Here is a 24,183-nt window from a genome sequence, read left to right on the forward strand (position 1 = left end):
CCTTTCAATGGTTTAAATTGTTGGCGGGCAGACTGAAAACCACTGACCAGCATGTATGAAGTGGAGGGTAAACCTACCTAAACTCATTTAAAAGACACCTTTTTAGCCTTACATATATCTTTGTGATGAAACTGATATAAACAATGGGGTCTTTAACTGAGAAAAATCATAAGTCAGCGCTTTTCAGAAAATATAATTGCGGTTTGTTTAAATGGTGGATGTTTGCCTCATCATGATGATCACCGTCTCGAGGTCATAGTTTACACACCTTTTTTTATTTTCCACTACATCACTGCAGACGAGACTATTTTTGGCCAACTGAAATACAGCTGCTAACAAAACAGCCTGCACCTTATGGGGACTAACTGAACTAAACGCTGTGAAATGTCGTGTTTGAACACTTCTTGGCTTGAGCGTGGTTTCAGAAAGTATGGCCTGTTTGGTGACTGCCAGTGTGATTTCCACCACAACCCTTCCGCATTTTCCTGCTAGTCTCAGGCTGTGACGTGTAGTGCTGACGGCGGCCTCGGAGCTGGAGGAGCAGGGGGCTGTAGCATGACAAGATTTGGCTCTAGACGTCCTGCTTTCAGCGGAGCTCCAGAAACAGCCGGCCCCTCCTTCTCTGCTCCTCTCTGGCCCGCCCAAATAACACAAAATTCCCGATTGAATCCTGCCCGAGTCTGGGGAAACCAGGCGGCCTGGGAAACCGAGAAGCGGAAAGAGGCCATCCGTGCAGCATAAATCTGGTATGCAGGCCGTTTTGCTCGTAGGGCGCCCGTTTACAGAGAACCGTTGGCCTTTATGCGCGTATATCTCTGTGTTATTGCATGCGTATTGTGATTTGTTTTATTCTGTCGGAGAGGCCGTAAAGGGCTGGGCCTTTTCTTCTCAGGCCCAGGCCTCAATAGAGGCCATAATCGGTAATTCAGGCCTAGCCGGATAGCTAGCCATCCTGGGGAAAATAATGAGAGGGTATTCATTGTCTGGTCAAAGCAATTGTAATTAATTTTTTGCATCGAAGTGCACCCATGTCTGCAACGGAAGAATTGTACATGTTTTCGCCACCTCAATTAAATATTATCAATGTTTATTAAAGTTCATATTCGTCCAGACATCAAGCTAACAAAATGGCGCACGCTTCTGTGTTGAAAATCGGTTGTGGAGAAGGCGTTTGTGGAGCCCTCCTCCTCCCGCTAGCTAGCTAGCTAGCTATCAGAGCCATATCAGCTTTCATGCTCCGCGGTGAAAATTTACTTTCCTCCCTACTTTAGAGAGTACATTGAGTGTGTATGTGCAGTCAGCTGTCTCCTAAATGCATGTTTTGAGCATTAGGTTGGTTTTGGTGTCTGTAAATTAGTGCTGCTTGTGTGATCAGTTGGGAGATGTAAATCGGTTCATTGGTCATCATCACGCTGTATTTAGACTTGCATGGAGCTGCAGTGGATTAATGCAGATAGTCTGTCCATCCTTGCTGGGTTTAATTCATAGCAGCATCTTTCAACACACCGCTGCTGCTGTGTTGTGCGCCACATCTCCACACCGTTGTCATTTTCCACCTGGAGGTGGGGGATGGTACATGCAGTGGAAATTAAATGGCACCCCGGCTGCATCGCTCACATCAGTGTTTACATCTCGGTACCCGTGTGTGTCGCATTATATCAGGTTTACACCTCAGCCTTGTGGAGATGAAGCCAACTGGGCTGTACGGCTTGTCTTTGAGAAATCACTGTAGCTGTTAGCTGAAGTAATGGTGCAATTATGGACGTCTCTAATGCCACTGATCCTCTCATTTGCTGTCCTTTGCCGCAGACACAATCAACGCTGCATAAAATATCCAGCTTATCAAGTCATCTAGTCTGCTATTGAGTCTTAAACTGTTATTTTTCCTAAAACAAGTTCACAAGTTTGACAGATGATTACACTGGCTTCCAATGCAAATTACTTGAATCATTAGATTATTTTGATACTGTGTAATTTGCCCTCTTTCAAGATATGTTGCTTGCTTCTAGAAGATTCTCAAAACAGATGAAAATTGGATTGCATTGTAAACAAATTAAATTATTATTATGCCAGATTCTTTTTTTTAACTTTTACTTTTGAGGAAAACAAGATGCTAGATTGGATAAAACTTAGATGATCCCCGTGGGAAATTGGGTCATCTCAGCAGCAAAAAATAGGATACAGCAAGTGAAACAGGATATAAATAGAACAAATGGGATGATATCAAAGGTAACACAGCCAACAGTTACATTTGTAATGTATTAATTAAGTGGAAGTGTGTGGACAGAATGTGCAAAATGTGCATCATATTCATATTAACAGATCCACAGAAGGGCAATACATATGTACACAAAATAAACTCAATACCAGACTTGTTAAGATGGATGTTTTTTGCAGTGAGGGCCCAGCTCAGGCTGTGGTCTCCCAGCAGTGCAACAGAAGGCCAATGAAGTTTATTTCTTTATCACGTGAATCACATGCTATCTTCAAATTAACACACACTCCATGTTTGTGTTCATGGTCCTCAACGGAGCATGCATAACAAGCACACTCTGGCTTTCACTGGGTAGCCTACATCTGTGAAAGGAAATTACACAGTTCTGCGTAGGTTAAAAGCATGATGTTCAAATTATGTCCAACATTGTTGTTCTGTTATAAATTATACTTGATCTTTTGAATCGCAATCGCATCAATTGCCAAGTACACTCGCATGAATTTGGCTTGGTGACATTGGTGCAGAGACATGTTGACTACTTGCAGAGTTTAACAGTGCTAACACACAGTACAAAGGAACACAGAACCGCACACAGTGCAAAGGGACAGTGCACGACATACAGTGAGCAGCAGACGATACATATCACGCTACATATATATATTCAACAGCTATGTGCGTTTGAGCAAGGTGTGGATTATGGTGCAGTTGGAGAGGAAAGCGAATTGGGTGATCTGTAGTGCATTGGTCCAATGTACTACGAGGAAGTTATACTGAATAGAATGAGATGCATGGAATAATGTATCAGCATGGGAAAACGCGTTGTTAAAAAGCAGCAGTCTGCAAAACAGTTGTGCAGACATACGAAGTGAAGGATTGTGTAAAAACTGCTTCAGCAGTAATAAATAGTATGGTAATAAATGGTTACAGTAATAAGGTTTACAAACAGTTGTATGGGATGGTGAGGCGGAGTCGAGATTGTGGGCTTGAATGATGTCTTGATGTTTTGTACATTTTATGTTTTCAACATCTTTGGTTAGTAAAGATCTAAGCCTAGCCTTAACCTTTCATCATATGCTTTTCAGCTCTCCAGTGACAAATGCAGTGCGAGGACAATGGATGAGGATGACACCAGGCTTGCAATACATTCTCAAGAGCCTAAAATAATCTTACACGGATCGGGTAATTGGTCATACTGTAATTAACGTTTGTTTGCATTTACCACATAATATACGGTATGTTTGTGGGTATGTGTGAGCTCCACTGAACATTGTAATGTTGGGATACTTCAAGAAGAGGGATCCTTCAGTTTGGCAGATAACTGTAAAAAAAAATGTAATGGCATAAGTTAATCAAGTGTTGTTCGTAATGAGATTATGATGTTATGGCTGCTGTGTATAATTATATTAAAGAAGTTATTATGGCTGCAAGACATCCAAAGGAACCAGTATCCAAGACATACCATTCAAAACACTCAAGAATAACACACAGTTCCTTTTCACTGTTAAATGGTTAATCCTGCTTGTTCCAGATGAGGGTGGTGCCGGTGGGCAGGAGTTTGTTGTGGAGCTACAAGAGACTGTGTTGGTGTCAGAAGGCGAGGGGGAAGGAATGGCGGTTCACAGGTTTGCCCCCGACGAGCTAGTGATCCAGGATGCCGTTGAGGATGTGGTGTCTGAGTATGTGCACTGCGATGAAGATGAAGACGTCGCTGTAGAAACCTGCGTGATGGCCCTGGAGGGCGAGGAGGAAGGCGTTGCCATGGGAGACATCCCTGAAGATGGGCTGGATCCAGAGCAACAGGAGGAGGACCAAGACGGCTGTGGAGATTATCTGATGATATCTTGTAAGTTTACCACTTCTATTAGCTCTTGTAGAGGTGTAGTGTTTATGCTATTACCAAAAAAAAACAATAGTGGTTTTACAGGTTATAGGCTGTTCTACATTAGAGAAAAAATGGTTTGTAATGCAATAGTGAAAAGTGGTTTTAATATTAGTTTGTTTTTTAACCACCTATTGTTGAATACTCAATTCTGATTGGTCAATGAACGCTTTCTGAGGTCTGATATTACTGAACAACAGATCACTGGTTCACATCTAATATTATTCTGCAGTCGAGAAGTGCAGTCGATTATGTTGATTTCAAATCAAATGAACTCGCGACACCTTGTGCCAAAAAGACGTGACTCCGTTCTGCTGGAGTATTTTTTGGTGGGAGCTTGGAAATTGCTTTAGCTTGTAATAAATCATTATAAATCAATATTTTGTGTCAAATGACAAATATCTTTGCTACATAGCCATGTAATGAATAGCCACAGTGATACCTTTTTAGTATAAATTAAATGTTTAAGATCAATTACATAGGAAGAGTTTTCAAGAATGAAACTTTGGCCTATCTTATAACTGGCTAGCATAACTTTGCAGTGTGGCAGTGTCCTTGGTGTACTGCTGCCTCTAGAGGTTACGCCTGACTGCAGACAACGGCTACGGGCTGATTGGGATGAAAATGGGACAAGACACGTTGGAAGCAATGGTGGAAATATTAATCAGCGCCTTCATTTTAAGCCATGATTTTATTTTGTTGGGACTACTTCTAAGCTGGACATCTGGTTCGAAAACAAATGTCCACCCAGCCAATCAGAATCAAGTATTCAGTCAATTTTGTCTGAAATAGTAGAAAAGTTGCATAATCCAAAAAAAAAAAGGTTTCAGTTCATTGCAGTCATTGTTAAATAAATGGAGATATCCTCCATTAATTTAGGTATTTAAACAACTGATACGGGTGGCAGAATTTACGATGTTTTCACCAGCTCATGGATGGCTGATCACTCAAACCTTTACCTCTGTAATGATATGTGATGTGTAGCTCTCTAGTTTTACAATGTCCTTCTCCCTTTCTCTTTCCCCCCACAAGTGGACGAGGCTGGTAAAATGGTGTCCGATGATGGAACTGAGGTAACAGTGGAGGGGGCTGTGGAGGATCAGGAAGTGGAGAAGGATGAGGATGGGCAGGAGGTGATAAAGGTGTACATCTTCAAGGCCGACTCCGGGGAGGACGACATGGGTGAGTCGCAAGTCCTCAGCGTCCCCGGGCAGGACTGATGGAAGCTCAAACTGTACCAGCAACACCCAAAATCACAGTAAAGAATGCCCTGTTAGATATTATGGCTTTTATACAATGGTCACCACATGTACTCTGAAAGGTTTTCTTCAAAGTGGCATATATGCATAAGAATAAAAAATGGGGGGTTGGGGGGACAGTTAAGTTTGGTATTTAGCTCCAGTTACCACCATTGGCATAGCAACCGATAAATCACAGATAGCCATGTTTTATGGAAATGAACAGCACAGTTTTGACCAGATTGCTTGGCTGAAACTAGCTGTTGTGTAATGGACAATACAATTCCATGATTGCATTGTAAAGGGTTAGGTTAACCCTAATTTGTGTAATTGTGCAATACAAATCATTGAGGATGGGTAAGTGCAGTTGTTTTGACTATGTGAGGATTTATTAAGTGTTGGTTCTACAGGAGAGTCAGTTGACATCAGCGATGGCGACACGGAGAGCGTGGCGCTAACGGAGTCTTCGGGCCAAACACTCAGAGAGAAGATGGTTTACATGTCTGTGGGGGATTCTCATCACAATCAAGGAAACCATGGTGAGTCGGTCAAATCTAACAAGCAGTTTCCGTTGCATAGGGATGATTGTCATGAAACTAAACGTCGCTATGACACATTGGTTTTGTACATGTTGGGCTCATCTGCAGGTGGGTCCAAGGTGACTGATGAGGTTTATATGGAGGTGGTGGTAGGAGGTGAGGAGCCAGTAACTCACGACCGCTCGTATGACAGTGTGTCTCTAAGCAAGGACTTCATGCCTGTGGCCTGGGCAGCTGCTTATGGTCAGCACCCCATCTACTAAATTGATTTCAAAACAACACTGGAAGCCTGTTCATCATACCATGTCTCTTTGTGTCGCAGCTTAAGAATTACAGATGCCAGTTTTTGTGTTTTGTTTTAATGACATCCTGTCGCTCGCACAGGTGCCGAGGATAGCGAGAGTTGTGAAAACCGAAATGGTGCAGCCAGCGCTCTGCTGCACATCGATGAATCGGACGGGGTTGACGAAATAAATAGACAACGCAACAAGAACAAGAGGCGGTCGGAGCCTCGGCAGGTCCAGACAGGTAAGGGGCAGTGGAAACTTAACGGATATGTGAGTTAGCCTGTGGGGGTGCTGTGGCTGGAAGGCCGCTAGTGTAAATTCCCAGACTAGTTGCAAATCTGAATGATGAATGCTCTTCAGTTCCTCAATGGCAACCATTTTACCACCTTGAGGAAGGCCTTTAGTTCCCAGCTGCTCCAGTGGAGCTGCTCAGTGCCCAACAGCAGAAGACTGTGGTTACACTAGGGATGAAATATGTTCCCCCCCTGTTGACAGGACTTGCTTGTTAGTCATTTGCCTTCTCAGTCCAGCTGCTGTGTTTCTCTGTCACCAGTTTATCCTGTTGATTGTGCAGAGGAATGTTTTAAAGATGCCGCTGTCCATGTGTGCATTGACACTTTGATATTGAGTAACACACAATGATACCCTGTGCAGTGTGCACGGTCCCATTAGTTGCTCTCTCAATCACTCTCTGTGGGCAAGGCTGTGCAGTATCAGTACATCGACCACCAGTTCTTCTGTCTGTCCCAGCAACGGCTTCCCCGGGGTTGCAGCTTGACTCACAGTGGCAGCTCGTTCTTGCTTCCTTTGCTAATGTGTGCACTCTGATAAAATGCTGTCATCCGTTGCATTTGACAGTGGCATTCTTCTCTGAAACGCATTCCTCTCTGCCGCCATAGTTACCTCAGCTTTTGGAAATAAGAGTTCACAGGCTAAGTGGCTAATATGTTGGCCTTCAACAACAAGTTTTTGTCCACACTCATTACAAACAGTCACTGTTTAGACAACCATGATTCTGGCCATGTTTTCATTTCTCTCTCCCTCTTGTCATTTCCCTCTAGCCATCATCATCGGTCCATATGGCCAGCCTCTGACAGTATACCCCTGCATGCTCTGTGGCAAAAAGTTCAAGTCAAGAGGCTTCCTGAAACGCCACACCAAGAACCATCACCAGGATGTTCTGACAAGGAAAAAGTACCAGTGTACGGACTGTGAGTTCACCACCAACAAGAAAGCCAGCCTCCACAACCACATGGAGGGGCACACTCAGAGCAGCAAGGCCCCCTTCGAGTGTGAAATGTGTGGCAAGGAGTTCCACCAGCAGGCGGCGCTATTCTCTCACAGACTGCAGCACCACCACCGGGAGCCCAAGAGCCAGGCGCCTCCACCAGCCACCAAGATGCATAAATGCAAGTTCTGTGACTATGAAACTGCTGAGCAAGGACTGCTCAACCGGCACTTGTTGGCTGTTCACAGTAAAAGCTTCCCGCACATCTGTGTGGAGTGTGGCAAGGGCTTCCGACACCCTTCGGAGTTGAAGAAACACATGCGCACGCACACAGGGGAGAAGCCTTACTCCTGCCTCTACTGTGACTACAAGTCAGCCGATTCCTCGAACCTCAAGACGCACATCAAGACTAAGCATAGCAAAGAGATGCCATACAAATGCGAGCGCTGTTTCCAGACCTTTGCCGAGGAGGAGGAGTTACTGCAGCATGGACTGACACATGAGGAGAATAAGACCCACCATTGTGCCCACTGTGATCACAAGAGTTCCAACTCCAGTGACCTGAAACGCCATATCATATCCGTTCACACCAAGGACTATCCCCACAAATGCGCCGTCTGTGGTAAAGGCTTCCACCGGCCATCTGAACTGAAGAAGCACTCGGTGTCCCACCGCACCAAGAAACTCCACCAGTGCCGGCACTGCAACTTCAAAATTGCAGACCCCTTTGTTCTCAGTCGCCATATCCTGTCTGTCCACACTAAGGAGCAACAGGCCTCTCCTGAAAAGAGTGAGGTAAAGAGGACGGTAGAGACACATACTCCTGTTGCAACACCTAAAAAGGCTGCACCCAGCAGTGCCAGCAGCTCTGCTGCACCCACTAGGGTCAGCGCAGCCAGCTTGGCCAGCAGCGTGACTGTGGTTATTGGCAAGGGGCAAAAAGAAAGGAGAATCTACCAGTGTCAGTACTGTGACTACAGCACTGGGGATGCTTCAGGCTTCAAGCGACACGTGATTTCCATTCACACAAAAGACTATCCCCACCGCTGTGAGATCTGTTCGAAAGGCTTCCGAAGACCCTCGGAGAAGAACCAGCATATCATGCGCCACCACAAGGACGTGGTGCAGGCAGAGTGACTGACAGGGCCAAATACTGTGCCACCACAAAGAACACTGTTGCAGCCACCATCACACCACAATCACTGCAACCTCAGCACTACACTTGATTCACATTAAAATAATGTGATGTGTGTGCGTGCTGCACTTAGTCCGTTTTATTGTTTCGCTCTTTTTACGACCCTCAGCCTAATGTTCGTTCAGAAATGTATAAATATGTACATAACATTAATGCTCTTCAGAATAGGCAACAGAACCCCTCCATAGACTTGCACTTTTAACTGCATGTCCCTTGCTGGTGACAGTGTGCATGGCAGATTGTGCAGATGTCTCTGGTCTGTTTGTAGATACACCTTTTTTAATTTTGCAGGCAGCAATCAGTTCTAAATCATGATGGTCCTAATTATTTGTCTCACAACTGAAACGTTATTTGCAAAAGGTTTGCGTCGTTTTGTTAAAATGGAGTTAGGTTTTCTGTACTAAACACAGCAGTATGGTTGAGGAACCTGTTTCCAATAGCACTTGCCAACTTGTTGAAGATGATGAATGCAGTAATTAAGTCATGTATGGTATTTACATGTATGTATGTATGTTTGTGTGTGTGTGTGCGCGCGCATGTGTGTATGAGAGAGAGCGAGAGAGAATGACAGAAAAGTATCTATTGTGCTTCCCGGTGCTCTGATCCCACCACTCTGTAACATATTGCTTTTTGTTTTGTTAACAAAAAAACACAAGGCTGGCTATGTACAGCACCCAGAGAAAAAATACCAATCATTCTCAGCTTTGGTTATATGGGCCTATGGACATGAAAAACACAATGAAATAGTGGATGTATCATGGTAGTGAATAAAAGTTCATATATGCACCCATATTGCAATGCTATCAGTACCCCCCAACGCTTGATCATTACACACTTGTCTGAAATTTCTGTTGCAATGCAGTACGAGTCGTTCAGAATGAGAATGCCCAAAGCAGTAGAGAGATGAAGCCCTGACTGACAGTATTTTTGGATCCAACATCAGAGTAGAATTACATTCATTTGCAGACGCAGGCCTTTTTTGTGATCAGAGAAAAATGTATGTCTAGCTTTCAACAAAGATTAGTGATGACAAGCTGTTCGAGCGGCTGGTTCCTTTACCTATGAACAAACTTGTTTTTCATATGGATTGACATGGCAATATACTTTTAATCATGGACTAAGTGTATTCTGCAAGCACCAGTATCTGTGGATAAGAGCTGATACCGATATTAGGCTGGTATAAAAAAAGAAAAAAACATTGGCAAATATTAGCCAATCACATCAGTGTACCAATATGTCTGTCTGGCCTTAATAGGGATGGAATATCTGGTGCCGCTGTTATGAAGCTACAGACTGAACTCTTTGTTTTCCCCCACGCAGATCTACTTTTGCCAGTAGAAAGGGAAATGTATTAGTCTCTTTAGATGCAACTTCAGAAGACTGGTGCTGGTGGTGTATTTGTACTATGGCTTTTACTTTTATTTCACCTGTGATTATTTCTGTTTTTATATTTATTTCGTCATTTACAAGTTGTTGTATAGTTAAGTGTAACTAGACTTCTATGGGACGTAAATTATTGTTTTGTACACAAATCTGTAAAAAGTGTGTAGATGTAAACACTTGATAAAAAGGAAATCTGAACTGTGTTGTTATGGATGTACTTCAACGTATTTGTTAAAAAAAGGTAATAAAAGCAAAGTATTTTAGATGCGTGTCTTTTATTTGCTCATCTTATGGATGATGGTACTCAGCTAGTGTTCCTGGGAAAAGTGCAGGCATATGCAAGCAGAGCAGTCTGTATATCACTGTGTTTCACTGAAGCTACTTTATGTTTCGTAGCATCAGGAGGGATTCGTTGCACAACTCTAAATGGCCCATTTGAAAGAACAGAGTGAATGACACAACTGGAAGGCACTAAACAGTATTTTACTGTCTCATTTCATAGAAGTGACCATGGTAGATTTACCCCGATCACAACAAACATTCAAAGACAAAATGGTTGACGATTGAAGACCAGGGGCAGCAAATTAGGCAGCAGGGCACTCATCTAGAGAAGACACAAAGATTAAGAAACAGTAAGACATTCAGAGTATAACACCATTGCAAATCTTAATGATGGGTTACCTTACATAAAGGCTCTACCAAAAAAAAAAAAAACGTACCATTTTTGGGAAGGATAGCAATATTTTCAGGCAGAATGCCAGTGTCCAAGGAAAACTGCCTGAACTTCTCCAGCAGTTCGGGGCGGAGCTCTGACCCACGGCCTGTGAAACCACATGTTACACTGTTCAGTATTACCGTATGTTGGGTATAACTGCATTAGTGACAGGAATCAGATTCATTGGACAGTGTGTAGAGACGTGGGTAATAACTATACCGTATAGTTTGTTGAGCACGGTGGAAACGCTCCCCTTGGTCTTGATGGTGTGGATCAGAGCGTACTCGTCATACTTCACATCAACCACACGCATGTCGTTGTCGTTACTCCAGCCTGACAGGGAGGAGGGCAACATGAAGAATTAAGGAGAACATTTTGGCCTGTACTCACTTCTTCCAGGGGCTATTTTAGGGTTAGGACTTGGTTTTAGGGTTAAGGCTAGAATTAAGGTTAGGGTAAGGGTTCAGGTTAGGTATGTAGTGGTGAGGGTTAAAATTAGGGTGAGTGGATAGGGAATGAATGTCCTCCTGAGGATAGAAGTATAAGGGTGTGTGTGTGTGTGTGTGTGTGTGTGTGTGTGTGTGCAGTGTACACTCACGCTCGCTCTTGAAAGTGAACTTCCCAGGCATGTCTGTCTTCTTGGCCAGGTGGTTCATTCTCCAGCAGGAGCCCTCAGTGCTGGAAAGAGAGAAAACAGTGAACATGATGAGTGACCATCTCCATTTGTTTCCATTCATCTCTAGCAGCAGCAGCAGCAGCTCTCTCCTCTCACACTCACTTGAGACTAGCATATGACATGTCCAGGTCCCCATCAGCAGTTGGTGTGAGCATGGCTGTGCCCATCTTCATGCTGGCTCTGTGGTTCACAAACCACTGGGCATTAGTGGCAAATCCGATCAGGTACCACTTCCCTGTCACCTGTGGACATGCACAAACCCAAGTGGTTTAATCACACAGTGAACTCTTTTACTGCTGTTAATATCTAGGAGGCAAAACTAGAAGAAATGTGACAAAAACACAATAGCCTGGATCTACTTAAAATCGAGGAATCTGCTTGAAACACCAGCTGCAAATTTGCACGCATAAAATGTGGAACATAGCTACTGGGGCAAGACTACAGACCTGAGCTGAAAGCATCATTAATGATTAACATTGTAACAATATATTAGACCCTATTTAGACCACCCATATTATAATTAGAATCCTCCACTGGGACACTTTTTACGTATTAAATTCCAATTAATATGCATTTTTAAGTGTGTTCCTCCATATGATTTACTGAACAAGAAAATGCTGAGTTTTATATTTAGTGTCAGAGAGAGCATGCGATGGAAGGCACGGGATGAGTTGAGTGATGCCTATGTTGTTTTTTTCTCATGACAACTTTGTTTCAAGTGATAATTACTAAAACAAAATAGAACAAATGTCTTTTCCCGATGCAGAAATATGGCCAAAGCAGATTTAATAGTAGTAGTAAGTAAGCACGTTTACAACTTCTGGGTATTGAACTGAGCACATTTCATATAGTTATATTATTTTTAGCAAATTTTACATATGCCATGAAATAACCTACTTTGACAAATTATTGGACTACTGTAAAGGCATGCTATTAAACATGTTCATCTTGAAATAGCCTGAAAAATCCTCTGTTGTTTTTTTTTTTAGACCAAATAGCTATACAGAAATAACACAGTTTTGCCAGGTCGCCATTGTAAATAACAATGTGTTCTTAATGACTTGCCTGGTTAAATAAAGGTTAAATAAATAAAATAAAATAAAATTTGATATTAGTTCAGGTGATCATCTCACTTACCCCCTGTAAATTGAAGTCTTGTTGGGGTACGACCTCAGAAGAGACCATCAAGGAGCAGAGTGCTGCTCCCAGCAGTCTCAGCAATAGAGTCATAGCTACTGAGGAGCAGGATCAGTCTCAGAAACGGTGATGGAGGTGAAGCGTGGGTGAAGATCTGGAGGTCTGTTATCTAATTTCTGCCTGACATCCCTTTATATAGTGGAGAGTGAGGTTGCATAAACTCCTATTGTAACCTTTTCCCTCCCAACACACACACACACACACACACACACACACACACACACACACACACACACACACACACACACACACACACAAACCCTGGAGCTAGGATGGGTTCAAACATGAGAAGAGCCACACCTACCACACCTACCACAGCAAACAGCTGAACTTGTATCCCAAATACAAGAAAGAAAGAAATGTACGCTGTCTGTTTTAAACTAACATACTGTAAGAGAGAACAGCCACAAAAATTATTTTTATTATTATTTTTAATTATAAGTCAAAGCAATTAGGAGAAACAAAGCAAAGAACCAACATAATCTGCTAAGATATGAGCAGAGTTAATATACTGTCAGTCAGTTTGTTCAGTATGTTTTTATAATTTATGCACAGTATTTGGTAATGCATTTATAATTTGCGGCTTTGAAGTACTTGTGAACATCAGCCCAAAACTGGAAAAAAAAAAAAGAATAACAACAAACAAAAAGTGATAAACAAAGCAGCGGCTGCCCTCCAGTCCTTTCCGTGGGCAGAGACCAGAGAATCAAATCCTCCTGTCAGCAGTTACAATAGTAAACAGAGACACCACTGTAACACATATGCCCTTTGTGCATTTGTGTGTGTGTGCATCTGTGTGTGTCGTGCTTGGACGCTTGAGAGAGTGTGTGCTCGATGATGTGTTTTTTTTTTTTTTTACAGAACATTCATTTCCTCACCAACATCACATCTATGTTAAATGGTACTCTAAAGCTGCATTGTTGATACGCATTAATTGAAATTAAAAACAGCGTAACACATTTGTGAGAGTTGGAGAGTGAACTTGAACGCTTCCCTGGGCCGCTGTCAGTGTATTGTACCCTGCATTAGAATCTGTAATGCTTCTCTGTCCTCTTTCCTGTTTAACTTAACTCTAATACTGACATTAACTGAGGTTCTGGAGGAGGATAGCGCTGTATGCAGTCAACCCCATTCTCTTTCCAGTTTATTTGCTGTTACACAAAGCGCTACACACTTCACAAGCCCCTTTCGCTGACTTTTGAAACTGAAAAAAAAACTTAGACAACTTCTATTCACCATCCTTCATGAATAATCTACAAAATATTTGAGCTACAGTCACCTTCGATGCCCCCCCCCCCCCCCAGTCCTGGTCCACCCTGTCTATGAGCAGGTTGAAGCATCCCGCTCTTGCCATCAGATTCAACTGTCCAAGGAAGGACAGAAAGCCCAAGACTTGTCTCTGTATTTGTCCTTCAGGTTGGATGTTCCCTCTTCCCTAAAGCCCTGTCATTCTCCTCCCTGCCCACCTGTCTCCATGTCAGTAGCAGCTCATACTCAGTCTTCCCTTGGCCTTTATGCATCTATCACTGCTGTGTTATCATCTGTGGGACACAACTTTCAGTTGCAGGGCCCCCTGCTCCTTCCAGGTATACCAGCCTCCTTTCGAGACTTTGATTGAGACGGAGAGAGCAAGTGGTGAAACCATATCCTGTCTACTGGAACCAAACTCCATGGAAGCCTCATTCCCAAATTGATACACATCATACCTCTACTGGGAATGTGAATGCAAACTAGCAAAAGTGGCAGATGTTGGCAGGTGTTTGTGGCACCTACAGCCTGTGGCACCAGAAATAAATAACTCCAAAAATAAAATTGTAAAGTAATATTTAATATGTTCATACTCTGCTTCTTTTTGCAGTGATGGATTATGCCTCTTAACCAAGCAGTGTGGCTTCATAAAATTGTTTTTGATGCTGTAAGGAACAGAATGGGAGAGACTGGCATCAGGAAGTGACACCACAAAATTCAACAGGGATCCAACAATCTGCAACTTGATAATAGACACTCCACTACATTTACAAATGAATACAGCAAGATTGTTCTGTGTACAAAGTGATGGGTCTGAAGTGTAATGTGAACAACCTTTTCAGAATGGCTAGATTTGTCTGTAATTCTGTTCTCATTAGTATTCTTCACCTAGACTTGCTGGAGGCAGCTGTTCCTGCTGCACGGCGTCAAGTTTGAATACAGGAGTGATAAGAAAGAGGTGAAGTATAGTGTAGAGAGTTGGAAATAGATCAGTGGAGTCAGGTGCAGGTAGATACATGCTGCAGACAGACACTCCTCCAACCTACATACCACACCAGTTTAAACAGGCAGGCCATCTGTCAATCTTATTTCTGAGAAATCTAGACTATATTCTTCGGAGAAATTATTTTATATTTGCATCATCACAAACACAATCACATAAAAACAATTTAAAAAAATTGTAACAAAAAAAAAAATGGTAAGCCTTCCCAACAAACACAACAAAATTGTGACAGTTAACAGCAGTTGCTGTGCCTTTACCAGGGAAGCTAAATGTAGAATTCTTTAATTATTGTTTACAATGAGAAAATAGTTTTATCATTTAAGAGCACGAGTAGAAATAGTATAATTAACACAGAATTAAAAAGGTTCTGTGTTAGAAATGTTAACGTTTTAAATGTTATTAAATTTGGGAGCATTCATGAAATTATGAGCTTTACTCTGAATCTTTACTGAATAGAACCTTTTTAATTTTGTGTTAATTATACAATGTGTGAATTGACCTACTTTATTTGCCTTTTGAACTTTTATAAACACCTAAAACTTCCCACTAAAAATGCTTTGACTATTAAGTTAAGATAAGATCGCACTTTGTTTATCCCCTAGGGGAAATTCGGGAAAAACATCATCACAGAGAAAAGATTGAAGACTGAATGAATACGTTGGTGAGAGCCCACTGCCAAAAGAAATCAGGCTATCTCCAATGCTGAGACATCTGTCCTGCCAAAGGCATAGCAGGGAGCTCCAAGGCAGGCATGCACACACATACAGTACAGTAATATAGTACACACATACAGTACAGTAATATAGTACACACAGTACATACAGTAATATAGTACACACAGTACATAGAGGGCAAGAGAGAAAAAAATAGCAGTGATAAAATAATAGAAATAGAGGTCACATAGGAGGATTAGGGCATAAATAATGCAGAATGCAGAGAATTAAAGGTGTTAGTTAGACATTATCAAAAGCATTAGCATATTTAGTAGATCTAATGCTTAGTGTAACAGTATTCCAGCATTAAAGGGGGACGTTAAAGAAAAAGCTCAGTCTAGGCTGCAAGAGTCTAAGATAGGTAGATAGATAGATAGATAGATAGATAGATAGATAGATAGATAGATAGATAGATAGATGGGCTGAGAACTACTCAACCACAAGCCATCCTATATATCTTACATTAAAACATCAATTATTTTAAACCATTTATGGAAAAAGTAACAAATCTAATGAGAATAATTAAAATAATCAAACATGGTAAAGATATTTGGCTCTGGATTGCCTATTCACATGGGAAACTGTAATGAGAAAAGAAGAAAGAGGGTAATTTTGAGACAATTATGGCATGTTCAGGGTTATTACCTAAGGGGATTAGAAAATGGAGGTGCACTGCATGAGTGAAAGAAAAATCTATTTCAGTAGGGTTAGAAAATAGAGACAGAACAGTGAGTCTGTGTGAAGAGAAGACCTGCTCTCTCAGAAGCTGCCACATGAGGTCAGGCTTACAGAAGAGCCTCCTGATCAGATCAGAGCTGACAGACTGATTAACCTTCTGTCAGACACAGCGACTGGCCCAGGTCTACATGCATGGGGCTGTTTAAGGGGCAAAGGGAGAAGACTCACCAAATCTTAGGTGTTCCCTCACATGCCCTTTTTATTGAATTTGACAAGCTTCCCTCTGGGAAGCAATACAGAGTGCCCAGAGCCTCTGAAAACATCATTCACAAGGTCTTTTAGTCCACAGGCCATTAACCTGATAAATTCTTAACTATACCTTTCAGCTGTTGTACTTATTTTACTGTAGTGGCCACTGTACCTGTAGCTCTGTGCTGTCTTTTATGTCTGGTACTATTTGTACTTGTTCTATATGTCTATTGAAATTGTTTTTTATCTCAACTATGGTAAAGCCAAAGGCACATTTCCAGAAATGGACAATAGAGTATCTACCTACCTACCTATCTATCTATCTATCTATCTATCTATCTATCTATCTATCTATCTATCTATCTATCTATCTAACTATCTATCTATCATTACTCAAAATCAGAAATTATCTTTACTGTTGGCACTGCACATCTGGGAAGAGTGAAAACTGTTCAGATGAACGTCCTCCCCATATTATACCCTATAAATGTTTTGTGTCTGTATGAACTATTTTTGACTGCCTGACCCTCTATTTTATAAGCCATGGCAAGTGAGAATTCAAATCTCTCCACCTGCCAAAAATGAGGAAGGCCTTGTGCTGCCCAGGTTCAAATTGTATTTCTGGGAAATGAAAACTTGTGACTGCTTGGACTGACAAGAGCAGTGATTTAGTGTTTGAACATTGAGAAGGCAGGCGGCCAACATGTGTCAGCAGAGTCACCGTTCATGGAGTTACTCTTCAAAGACTGTCATGAGATCAAGTGGGCCAAGGGGATATTGCAAAACTGAAAATAAGTATTACATTCATATGGAAATTCATTTTAAAATTAGAATAGGAAATAGCAGCGCTTTATTCAGAAATGAATCCATTTGTCACATCAGCCTGGACAGGCTGTACTGATAGTTAAAACTCTTACTGGACTTGACAAACAGAGTAAGCTATTACAGCTGCTCAAAATTAGATTCAATAATGAAATAAAACACATGTACATCTAGTAGAGGCAAGCGAATAATTGTCACAGCAGTCATCCTAGATAGATTGAAGTACTTGACTAGCTGGAAGGGCAATGTTTGTACAAGAATCTTATTCTTCCTTCACCTGAGAATTGACAGTCTGATGACAAAATATCATTCGCTATCCAGCCTGCATGAAAAAAGAAAAAATACAAGAGAGAGTGCAGAAGCTGCATAACCTTGAAGCTGATATACTAAAGAGTGATTTACTCATAGGAGGTTTATTGATTTAAATACATTGATTGATAGCTTTAATCCACCCATGATGTGCATAATGAGAATTGATAATGGGAAGTAAAGGGAAATGCATGGGACGAGACAATGGAGTCCGGACATTAATGGAGAGTGCACACACCCGTTATGTTTAGTTTATTATCTTAAGAGAAGATAGAGGAGTTTTACTTTGTTAAACATACATTAAATATTGAACATTAAAGTGGTGGAGTGGTTGATGGCCTTGATCTTGATATAATTAAATAAATACTGCACATAGGAAGAGCATATATAATTCTAATGAAGCATAGAGATACAAATCGTAATAGTATATAGTGTTTGTTTCATACATGTGATTTGTGGGTCTTATAGAACCAGTGGTGCCATGAGAAAGAAATAGGCAGACACCATTAGATTGAAAAAAATCAATAATGTGGAGGATTAAAGAGCAGACTGTGAAGCAAATACAGGAAAAGCGAGATTGAACAGTAAGAGATGACTTAAGCCAATCCAGGAAGTATGATGCTACTGTATTCCTGGCATCGACTCACAGGGTCACATACAGGTTTCTATTTGTTTGTGTCAGTGTGTGTATGTACGATTGGGAGTGTTTTGAATATGAATTTTGGTGTGTATCTATTCAGAATTAATAATATTGATTCATAGAAAGTGGTGAAAATGCTGTAATGTACTGTCAGTCAAATCACATGCAGAAGAGAAAGTGATGTATATCAGGTTTGTTGCAGTCTTGCTGAGACCAGAAAAGCACTTTCTGCCACTTTCTGTAAAAAAAAAAAAGACACTAACAAGAGCTCTATTATTTTTCTTTTATTTTCATTCATTTCAGGTTGCCTCATCTTTTTTTATTTATTTCTTTTTATCTTTTTTACAGACATAAATTCGAAAATAACCCAATCAGCATGATGCCAAGACCAAGGATGTTCACTTGCTGCAGGTATAATAAATATGCAACACTGCAGCTGTAACAGAACCAATCTGCATGTGGGTGGATGACAGAGTGAGACGATGTCTGATAGCTTATATTCACAGCCTGATGCCGGCAGCTTATTTCTATGGACAGACAGATGCAATACAAAATTCAACACAAAGGTGTATCAGTGTGTAATCTTTATGCAGTCAATACTGTTAGCACCTTGACATTCCCCTGCAATTTATTTGACAGAATTACAAGTGGCATACGCTATAAATGACAAGAGTCTGGAATAACAATAATAAACAATAATAAAAATCATCAGATACACTAGATTTCCACATTTACATTGTAGCTTTTATTGTAAATAATCAAATGCAGCCAAAGGTTCTGTGATAACTACTGATCTGAGTTGTGCTGAATCATTTTTGTTTAGAAATACATGAAATGTGACTTCTTTAAATGTGCTACGTTCACACTCTATTGTTAGAATATAAATTAAAATAATAATGAGAAACTTCATTGATCCCCACAGGGAAATTCTCTTTCCACTTCCCCTCCTCCACAGAGAGGTCAGAGGTCAGAGGTCAGAGTCAGCTACAGAACAGGAGCCCTGCAGCTGGTGAGGATTCAGTGCCTTGCTCCAGGACACTTCAGCAGGGCTTGAGCTTGGGTGCTTCGTTTTTAAAGGTCTCCCTGCTGCCTCCAAGCAGGTGATGTTGATGCATAGATGTCTTCTGTGTGATGATTAATCCATTTCATTGTCACATTACTGGAAAAAGAGAGGGGAGCTGCTCTAAATTCTTCAAGTGTGGGGATTTAATTGGTACCTGCGCCCCATCAGTGTGTTGGATATAAGGGTGTTGAGTCTAGACTAGACCAGGTCAGTGAGGCTGGAGCGAGGACTGACCGAGGCGTCTGCCATGGTGAGGAACTCAACCCAGTTCTGGTAGAAACCACGTGAATACTCTCCAGTGTCGATGACGAGTCCGTACAGTCGGCTCTGGCCCGTTTTGTTCCTCAGAGCGAGTTGCGCCTCCCGCTCTGTCACGTTGTAGCTGATATTGAGAACTTGTAACACCAGCAGGTGTAGCAATCCACCCGTGACAATACTGCTGTACCAGGCACAGGTGAAGCAAAGTGCTGTGCTGTAAACATAGTAGAATAATAAGGATGGTTATAGTTTAGAGATAGTAGTTTCCTTCATTGAAGTGGATCGGTCTTTGAAATTGTTATTTCTTTGTGCAAACAACTGCGAACAAATAGCATTTTACATCAATAGCAATCACTCTGTTGGCAATTACAGATAAATTAAAATGCATTTTTGGCACTGGCTAAACAATAACAACAATAAGAAGTGGAAAATTATTGTAGCTGTATTGTACAGCTCTACAATATCAACTTGTAAAATTTAGTGAATTTTACCTTGTAAATAGTAAAGTCTCTATCAAGCATACAGTGCCATACAGGTCTGATTTCACAGTAACAATGACAGAATGCATGAGTGAATAATAACACCACAACTGTATTATAATAACTAAAAAGTAATCAGATTTGGAGTTGGCAGAGAGGGAAAGTGGACTTGTGTAGTAAACAGCCAATGTCGAGTTCTCAGTATTTATCTGCTACAAGATTGACATGGCCTTGTTGCTAATGCTATTGATTGTGTTTTTTCCAATATGTTTATTACACTAATGTTCACTGTAAAAAAAAGGGTAATGATGAAAAGGTTGACTTATAATATAATAGCAACCCAGAATGTTCAGATTTTATGACCAATATTTATTTTGATATTTATAATTTTAACAACTTTTACAATGTAGTACAACCTTGTGGCCCTGTAGCAGAGAAAGTGTGTGTGAGAGTAAAGTACCTATAGTGACTGTAGACCCCGGGACAGTAGAGCAGAGCGGTCATCAGGTACTGTCGGGGACAGAGGCTGCGCAGCACCAGACTGATCCCATACAGGGACGTCAGCAGGAACACCGAGAGGGTCAGCAGGAAGCTGCGGTGGTTGGCCTGTCCGACACAGCTGTTTATCCTGCAGCACCTCACCACACACACACACACACACACACACACACACACACACACACACACACACACACACACACACAAGACATTCAGACTCAGACCCAAAATAATCCACCAGTGTTTGGACAGCGACACACTGTTTGATATTTTGGCTCCATACTCTTCTTCTCTTTGTGAAATGATACAATGACAAGGTTTAAATGTAGATTGTTTTAATTTGAGGATATTTTCAACCATATTGAATGAACCGTTCAAAGAACTACAGCTCTTTTTGTATGTGGCCTCCCCAACTCAGGATGCCAAAATTATTATGTTATTAAAGAAGTCAATTTCCCTGTCTAGTCAAAAATTATATAGCAATTACTTCTAAAAGTCTGCATCCCATCACCAGACGGTGGGATGCAAAGAGTGGTGCGCGGTGTGAGGTGGGGTGGTGGGAGTGATAAAGACCTGTTCTATTCTACCTATGCTTTTAGCTTCACTTTATATGCTTTATTTGCTAGATGAGGGTGCCTCTGTCGATGTATCTAGATGACATAATTAACCGACTGTCCTGGTTTGAAGTCACTTCAACCTTTTAAAAGTTGAACCTGTGTGTCTCTGCAGCCTGGTTTGTATTTGTGAGGTTTTCTCTGCGTGACCTTGTGACCATGTGTGACTTTGCAGAATCCAGGCCCAGACAAATTCTATTACAGAGCTTAAGGGGGCTTTGATCTGTTATTAGATGTGTGCACTTAATAAAGTAGCTAATAAACTGGCTGCTGAGTGTATAATGGTGTAATGGTAAGTTTGACATTTCCCCAGTTTCCCTATTATGGAAGGAAACAAGGAGTGGAATGTAGAATCTATGTTGAAGCTATTTTTGTTGCTGTGAAATTATAATGCAGTTATCTATTTCTTTTTGAATTACATTATTTTTCTGCTGCAGCAAAAGTATAACTGAATGACAATTACTGACTCATTGCCCCTGCCTGCACCGCAGATGGATACAAGTATTTAATCTGACCCACCAGATACAGTGGTGGTCCAGACGCTGGACACAGGATCCGCAGATTCGACAATGTCCTGCCCGCGGGGGACGCATCGTTTTGCACACAGCACACCTGCTCCCTTTTGCAGCCAGAGCCTCTGTCCGCGGCTCCACTGAACGGCTAGATCCATTAAGGTGAGGAGAGACTTTGTCCGGCTCTTGGCTCTGACTGTGTGAATCGGCCGGGGAAGTCCTCACAAAGCCTGGGCCCCTCTTGGTGTGAACAAGAGACACAATAGTGAGGATCATCCCAGTGGTCACAGCGGACACCTGCAGCTGACTTACATCCCCACGGGGTAAGATCTCTGCGATGAAGAGATAGTACATGTAGGCCAGAGAGTAGAGCGAGAGGGTGAGGAAGAAGAGGGTGCGTCTCTTCCTTCGATGCGTGGCGTAGTAGTACCACAGCACCAGGCCGGGCAGAGCGGTCAGGATGGCGACGCCCAGCAGGACGTGCAGCGCTGCCACTCGCAGCAGGACAGGCAGCAGCACCAGCGCCGGGATCATAGAGATCTCCAGCTTGTCGATCATGGCCATGAGCAGAGGCCACTGACACCCACTTTGATCAGGTTTGCCTTTCAGCCACCTAGAGAAGACACAAAGTCAGAGTGAGTGGAGAGGAGGCAGCGAGGATAATAACTAAGATTCTAATTCTGAATGGGGTTTATTATTATTATGGTTTATGATCCTTTTCCCCCTCAACCCCTTCTTACCTGTTACAGGCTTCATCCAGATCTTCACAGCAGCATCCATACTGGTAGACATCACACTCACAGCAGCACATGGGATCCTCCGGCTCTGGAGGCTTCAACCTCTCCCATTTCATGATGGCTTGCTAAAGAGGAATTTTCTGTGAAGTTTCTGTGCAAACAAGCTGTCAATTCAATAAAAAACAACAACATTGTATTAAAACCTTGCACTATGTAGCTGTACCTTACAGAATTACAGATCATTAGTGTAAATTGTTTAAAAAAAAGTAACTCACTGCATCACTGTTTAATTTTGACACATGCACTGAAAGCTTTGTTGGAGAATCACAATCATACATCTTTAGGCTTGGTAATAATTTAAGGAGTGAAAACAAAAAGTAACAAAATAACAGAATTCCTACATAAAAATAAAGACTGTAGCGCGATCAATAACAATCCTCCGTACAAAAAGGTTTTATTGATTAATATGTTAAAATGTTTTTGCCCGTGCTCAGGCAATTTCCTGCAATTAGTGTCTAAACATGCACTCACTGAGGGACAAGTGTAGGCGGCCCTCCTGCCCTCCTGCCCCCCTGACCCTGACTGACCAACCCCCGCCGCTCCCCCCTTCATCTCTCCATGACTGAGAAGCAAAGATGCCAAACAGCACAAACTGTGAATCCCAGGACCTACAGTTCAATTAGGTGTGAAGTTGTAAAAGAGCATAGGAAGAACATGGATTTTGTTTTACAGAGGATCACCATTACAGTAGGCTTAACATGTACAACCATGATGGCCAGTCCAACATAAACTCATGGCATGGATACTGTACAAATTGCCAACACATATAAATATCTCTGTGCACACACAAATAGAAAACAACAACAACAACAACAACAATACTACCACTACTTGTAATATACTTTTTCTATAACCCTTTTCTGAAAGCAAAGTTCACAAAGCACTGTACATGAGAATTGTAAAGCCAAGGAATAACAGTTACACAACTAATTACAATACAATACCATACAAGTAGATGGCTCTACTGTAATTACTCTGTAACACTTTCCTATTTCTACAATAAAAGGGCTGAGTGACTAGCTATAAGATTTTGTTTGTTTTAAACCGATCAAAAATAATTTTCATAATTAGAGGTTTCTCAATCCTGTTATATCCCCAAGAGCTACTAATGTAATTTGTTGAAACAAGGCCACTAAGTCCACAGGGACAAACTATCTGGGCCAACAAACCCAGATCCTCCACAGCCATAGGAATTTGCAATGATAGTATGTACTTGAGTTATTGTCAGTGTGTTTGTTTTTATTTTAGTTGGGTTTATAGTTTTGTCCTCCAGTGTATATCTCTGATCTACAGTGGAATTAAAAGAACACAAAATTCAGCAAAAAAAGACAAAAAAAAAACAAAAAAAAAAACAGTCACTTTTTTAACCATGTAGAATTAATTGGATTAGGTTTTCTCATAAATTTGTCATATCCTAATCCTAATTCCTAATGGAGCTCCTTAGTATGACTTTATATCACGTTGTAGTATCTAATAAAGATAATTAGACTGACATAATGCTTTATGCACATAGCAAAAGTATTTTTATAGGCAAATCCATCTTCACATGTTCTTTGTTAACTTACCTTTTGTTTCCAAACCGAGAACGCAAATTCATCAATAAATGTGGGCTTCAATCTTGCAAAGATCCAATAAGGGGTTATAAAAGTCAGATCTTTACTTTCCAGTCAAAAGTTGTGATCCTCTCCTTGTCACCGACCTCCTCTTTTTGATTGATTGAGGCAAAAAGCAAAAGCGACAACCTATTT

At 41.4% G+C, this 24,183-nt stretch overlaps 2 protein-coding genes across 6 annotated transcripts; one reads left to right on the plus strand and one right to left on the minus strand.

The window, feature by feature from the left end:
* Nucleotides 1-570: 570 nt before the first annotated feature.
* LOC139910731 (zinc finger Y-chromosomal protein 1) lies at nt 571-9,797 on the plus strand. Of its 4 annotated transcripts, none has more exons than XM_071898122.2 (8): nt 571-746; nt 3,298-3,409; nt 3,744-4,058; nt 5,127-5,276; nt 5,743-5,871; nt 5,980-6,114; nt 6,256-6,399; nt 7,220-9,797. In XM_071898122.2, exons 2-8 carry the CDS (start codon nt 3,328-3,330, stop codon nt 8,521-8,523), a joined length of 2,259 nt encoding a protein of 752 aa, XP_071754223.1. In that variant the 5' UTR covers nt 571-746; nt 3,298-3,327; the 3' UTR covers nt 8,524-9,797. The 4 variants fall into 4 exon arrangements, with proteins under 4 accessions (XP_071754223.1, XP_071754224.1, XP_071754225.1 ...); XM_071898123.2 differs by having other exon boundaries at nt 3,298-3,394; XM_071898124.2 differs by lacking the exon at nt 5,980-6,114.
* Nucleotides 9,798-10,426: 629 nt separating this feature from the next.
* On the minus strand, nt 10,427-22,491 carry LOC139910733 (palmitoyltransferase ZDHHC23-A). 2 transcript variants are annotated; one of them, XM_071898126.2, is made up of 9 exons: nt 22,379-22,491; nt 21,646-22,251; nt 20,475-20,642; nt 19,512-19,749; nt 11,458-11,597; nt 11,278-11,357; nt 10,899-11,012; nt 10,684-10,785; nt 10,427-10,568 (listed from the first exon to the last, which is right to left on the minus strand). In XM_071898126.2, exons 1-9 carry the CDS (start codon nt 22,489-22,491, stop codon nt 10,549-10,551), a joined length of 1,581 nt encoding a protein of 526 aa, XP_071754227.2. In that variant the 3' UTR covers nt 10,427-10,548. The 2 variants fall into 2 exon arrangements, with proteins under 2 accessions (XP_071754227.2, XP_071754228.1); XM_071898127.2 differs by lacking the exons at nt 19,512-19,749; nt 20,475-20,642; nt 21,646-22,251; nt 22,379-22,491 and adding an exon at nt 12,493-12,676.
* Nucleotides 22,492-24,183: the final 1,692 nt, after the last annotated feature.

Source organism: Centroberyx gerrardi, chromosome 11, assembly GCF_048128805.1.
Source record: "Centroberyx gerrardi isolate f3 chromosome 11, fCenGer3.hap1.cur.20231027, whole genome shotgun sequence".
Classification (NCBI taxonomy): domain Eukaryota; kingdom Metazoa; phylum Chordata; class Actinopteri; order Beryciformes; family Berycidae; genus Centroberyx; species Centroberyx gerrardi.

What these genes read in the sequence shown, in the direction of transcription:
- LOC139910731 (XM_071898122.2), top strand. Translation starts at nt 3,328, where the DNA reads ATGGATGAGGATGACACCAGGCTTGCAATACATTCTCAAGAGCCTAAA. An exon ending in AGATTATCTGATGATATCTT is followed by an intron (nt 4,059 to 5,126) that starts GTAAGTTTACCA and finishes TCCCCCCACAAG; the next exon opens with TGGACGAGGCTGGTAAAATG. An exon ending in GGCCTGGGCAGCTGCTTATG is followed by an intron (nt 6,115 to 6,255) that starts GTCAGCACCCCA and finishes TCGCTCGCACAG; the next exon opens with GTGCCGAGGATAGCGAGAGT.
- LOC139910733 (XM_071898126.2), bottom strand. Translation starts at nt 22,491, where the DNA reads ATGAAATGGGAGAGGTTGAAGCCTCCAGAGCCGGAGGATCCCATGTGC. An exon ending in GGGGTCTACAGTCACTATAG is followed by an intron (nt 19,750 to 20,474) that starts GTACTTTACTCT and finishes CTATGTTTACAG; the next exon opens with CACAGCACTTTGCTTCACCT. An exon ending in GTTCACTTTCAAGAGCGAGC is followed by an intron (nt 11,013 to 11,277) that starts GTGAGTGTACAC and finishes CCTCCCTGTCAG; the next exon opens with GCTGGAGTAACGACAACGAC.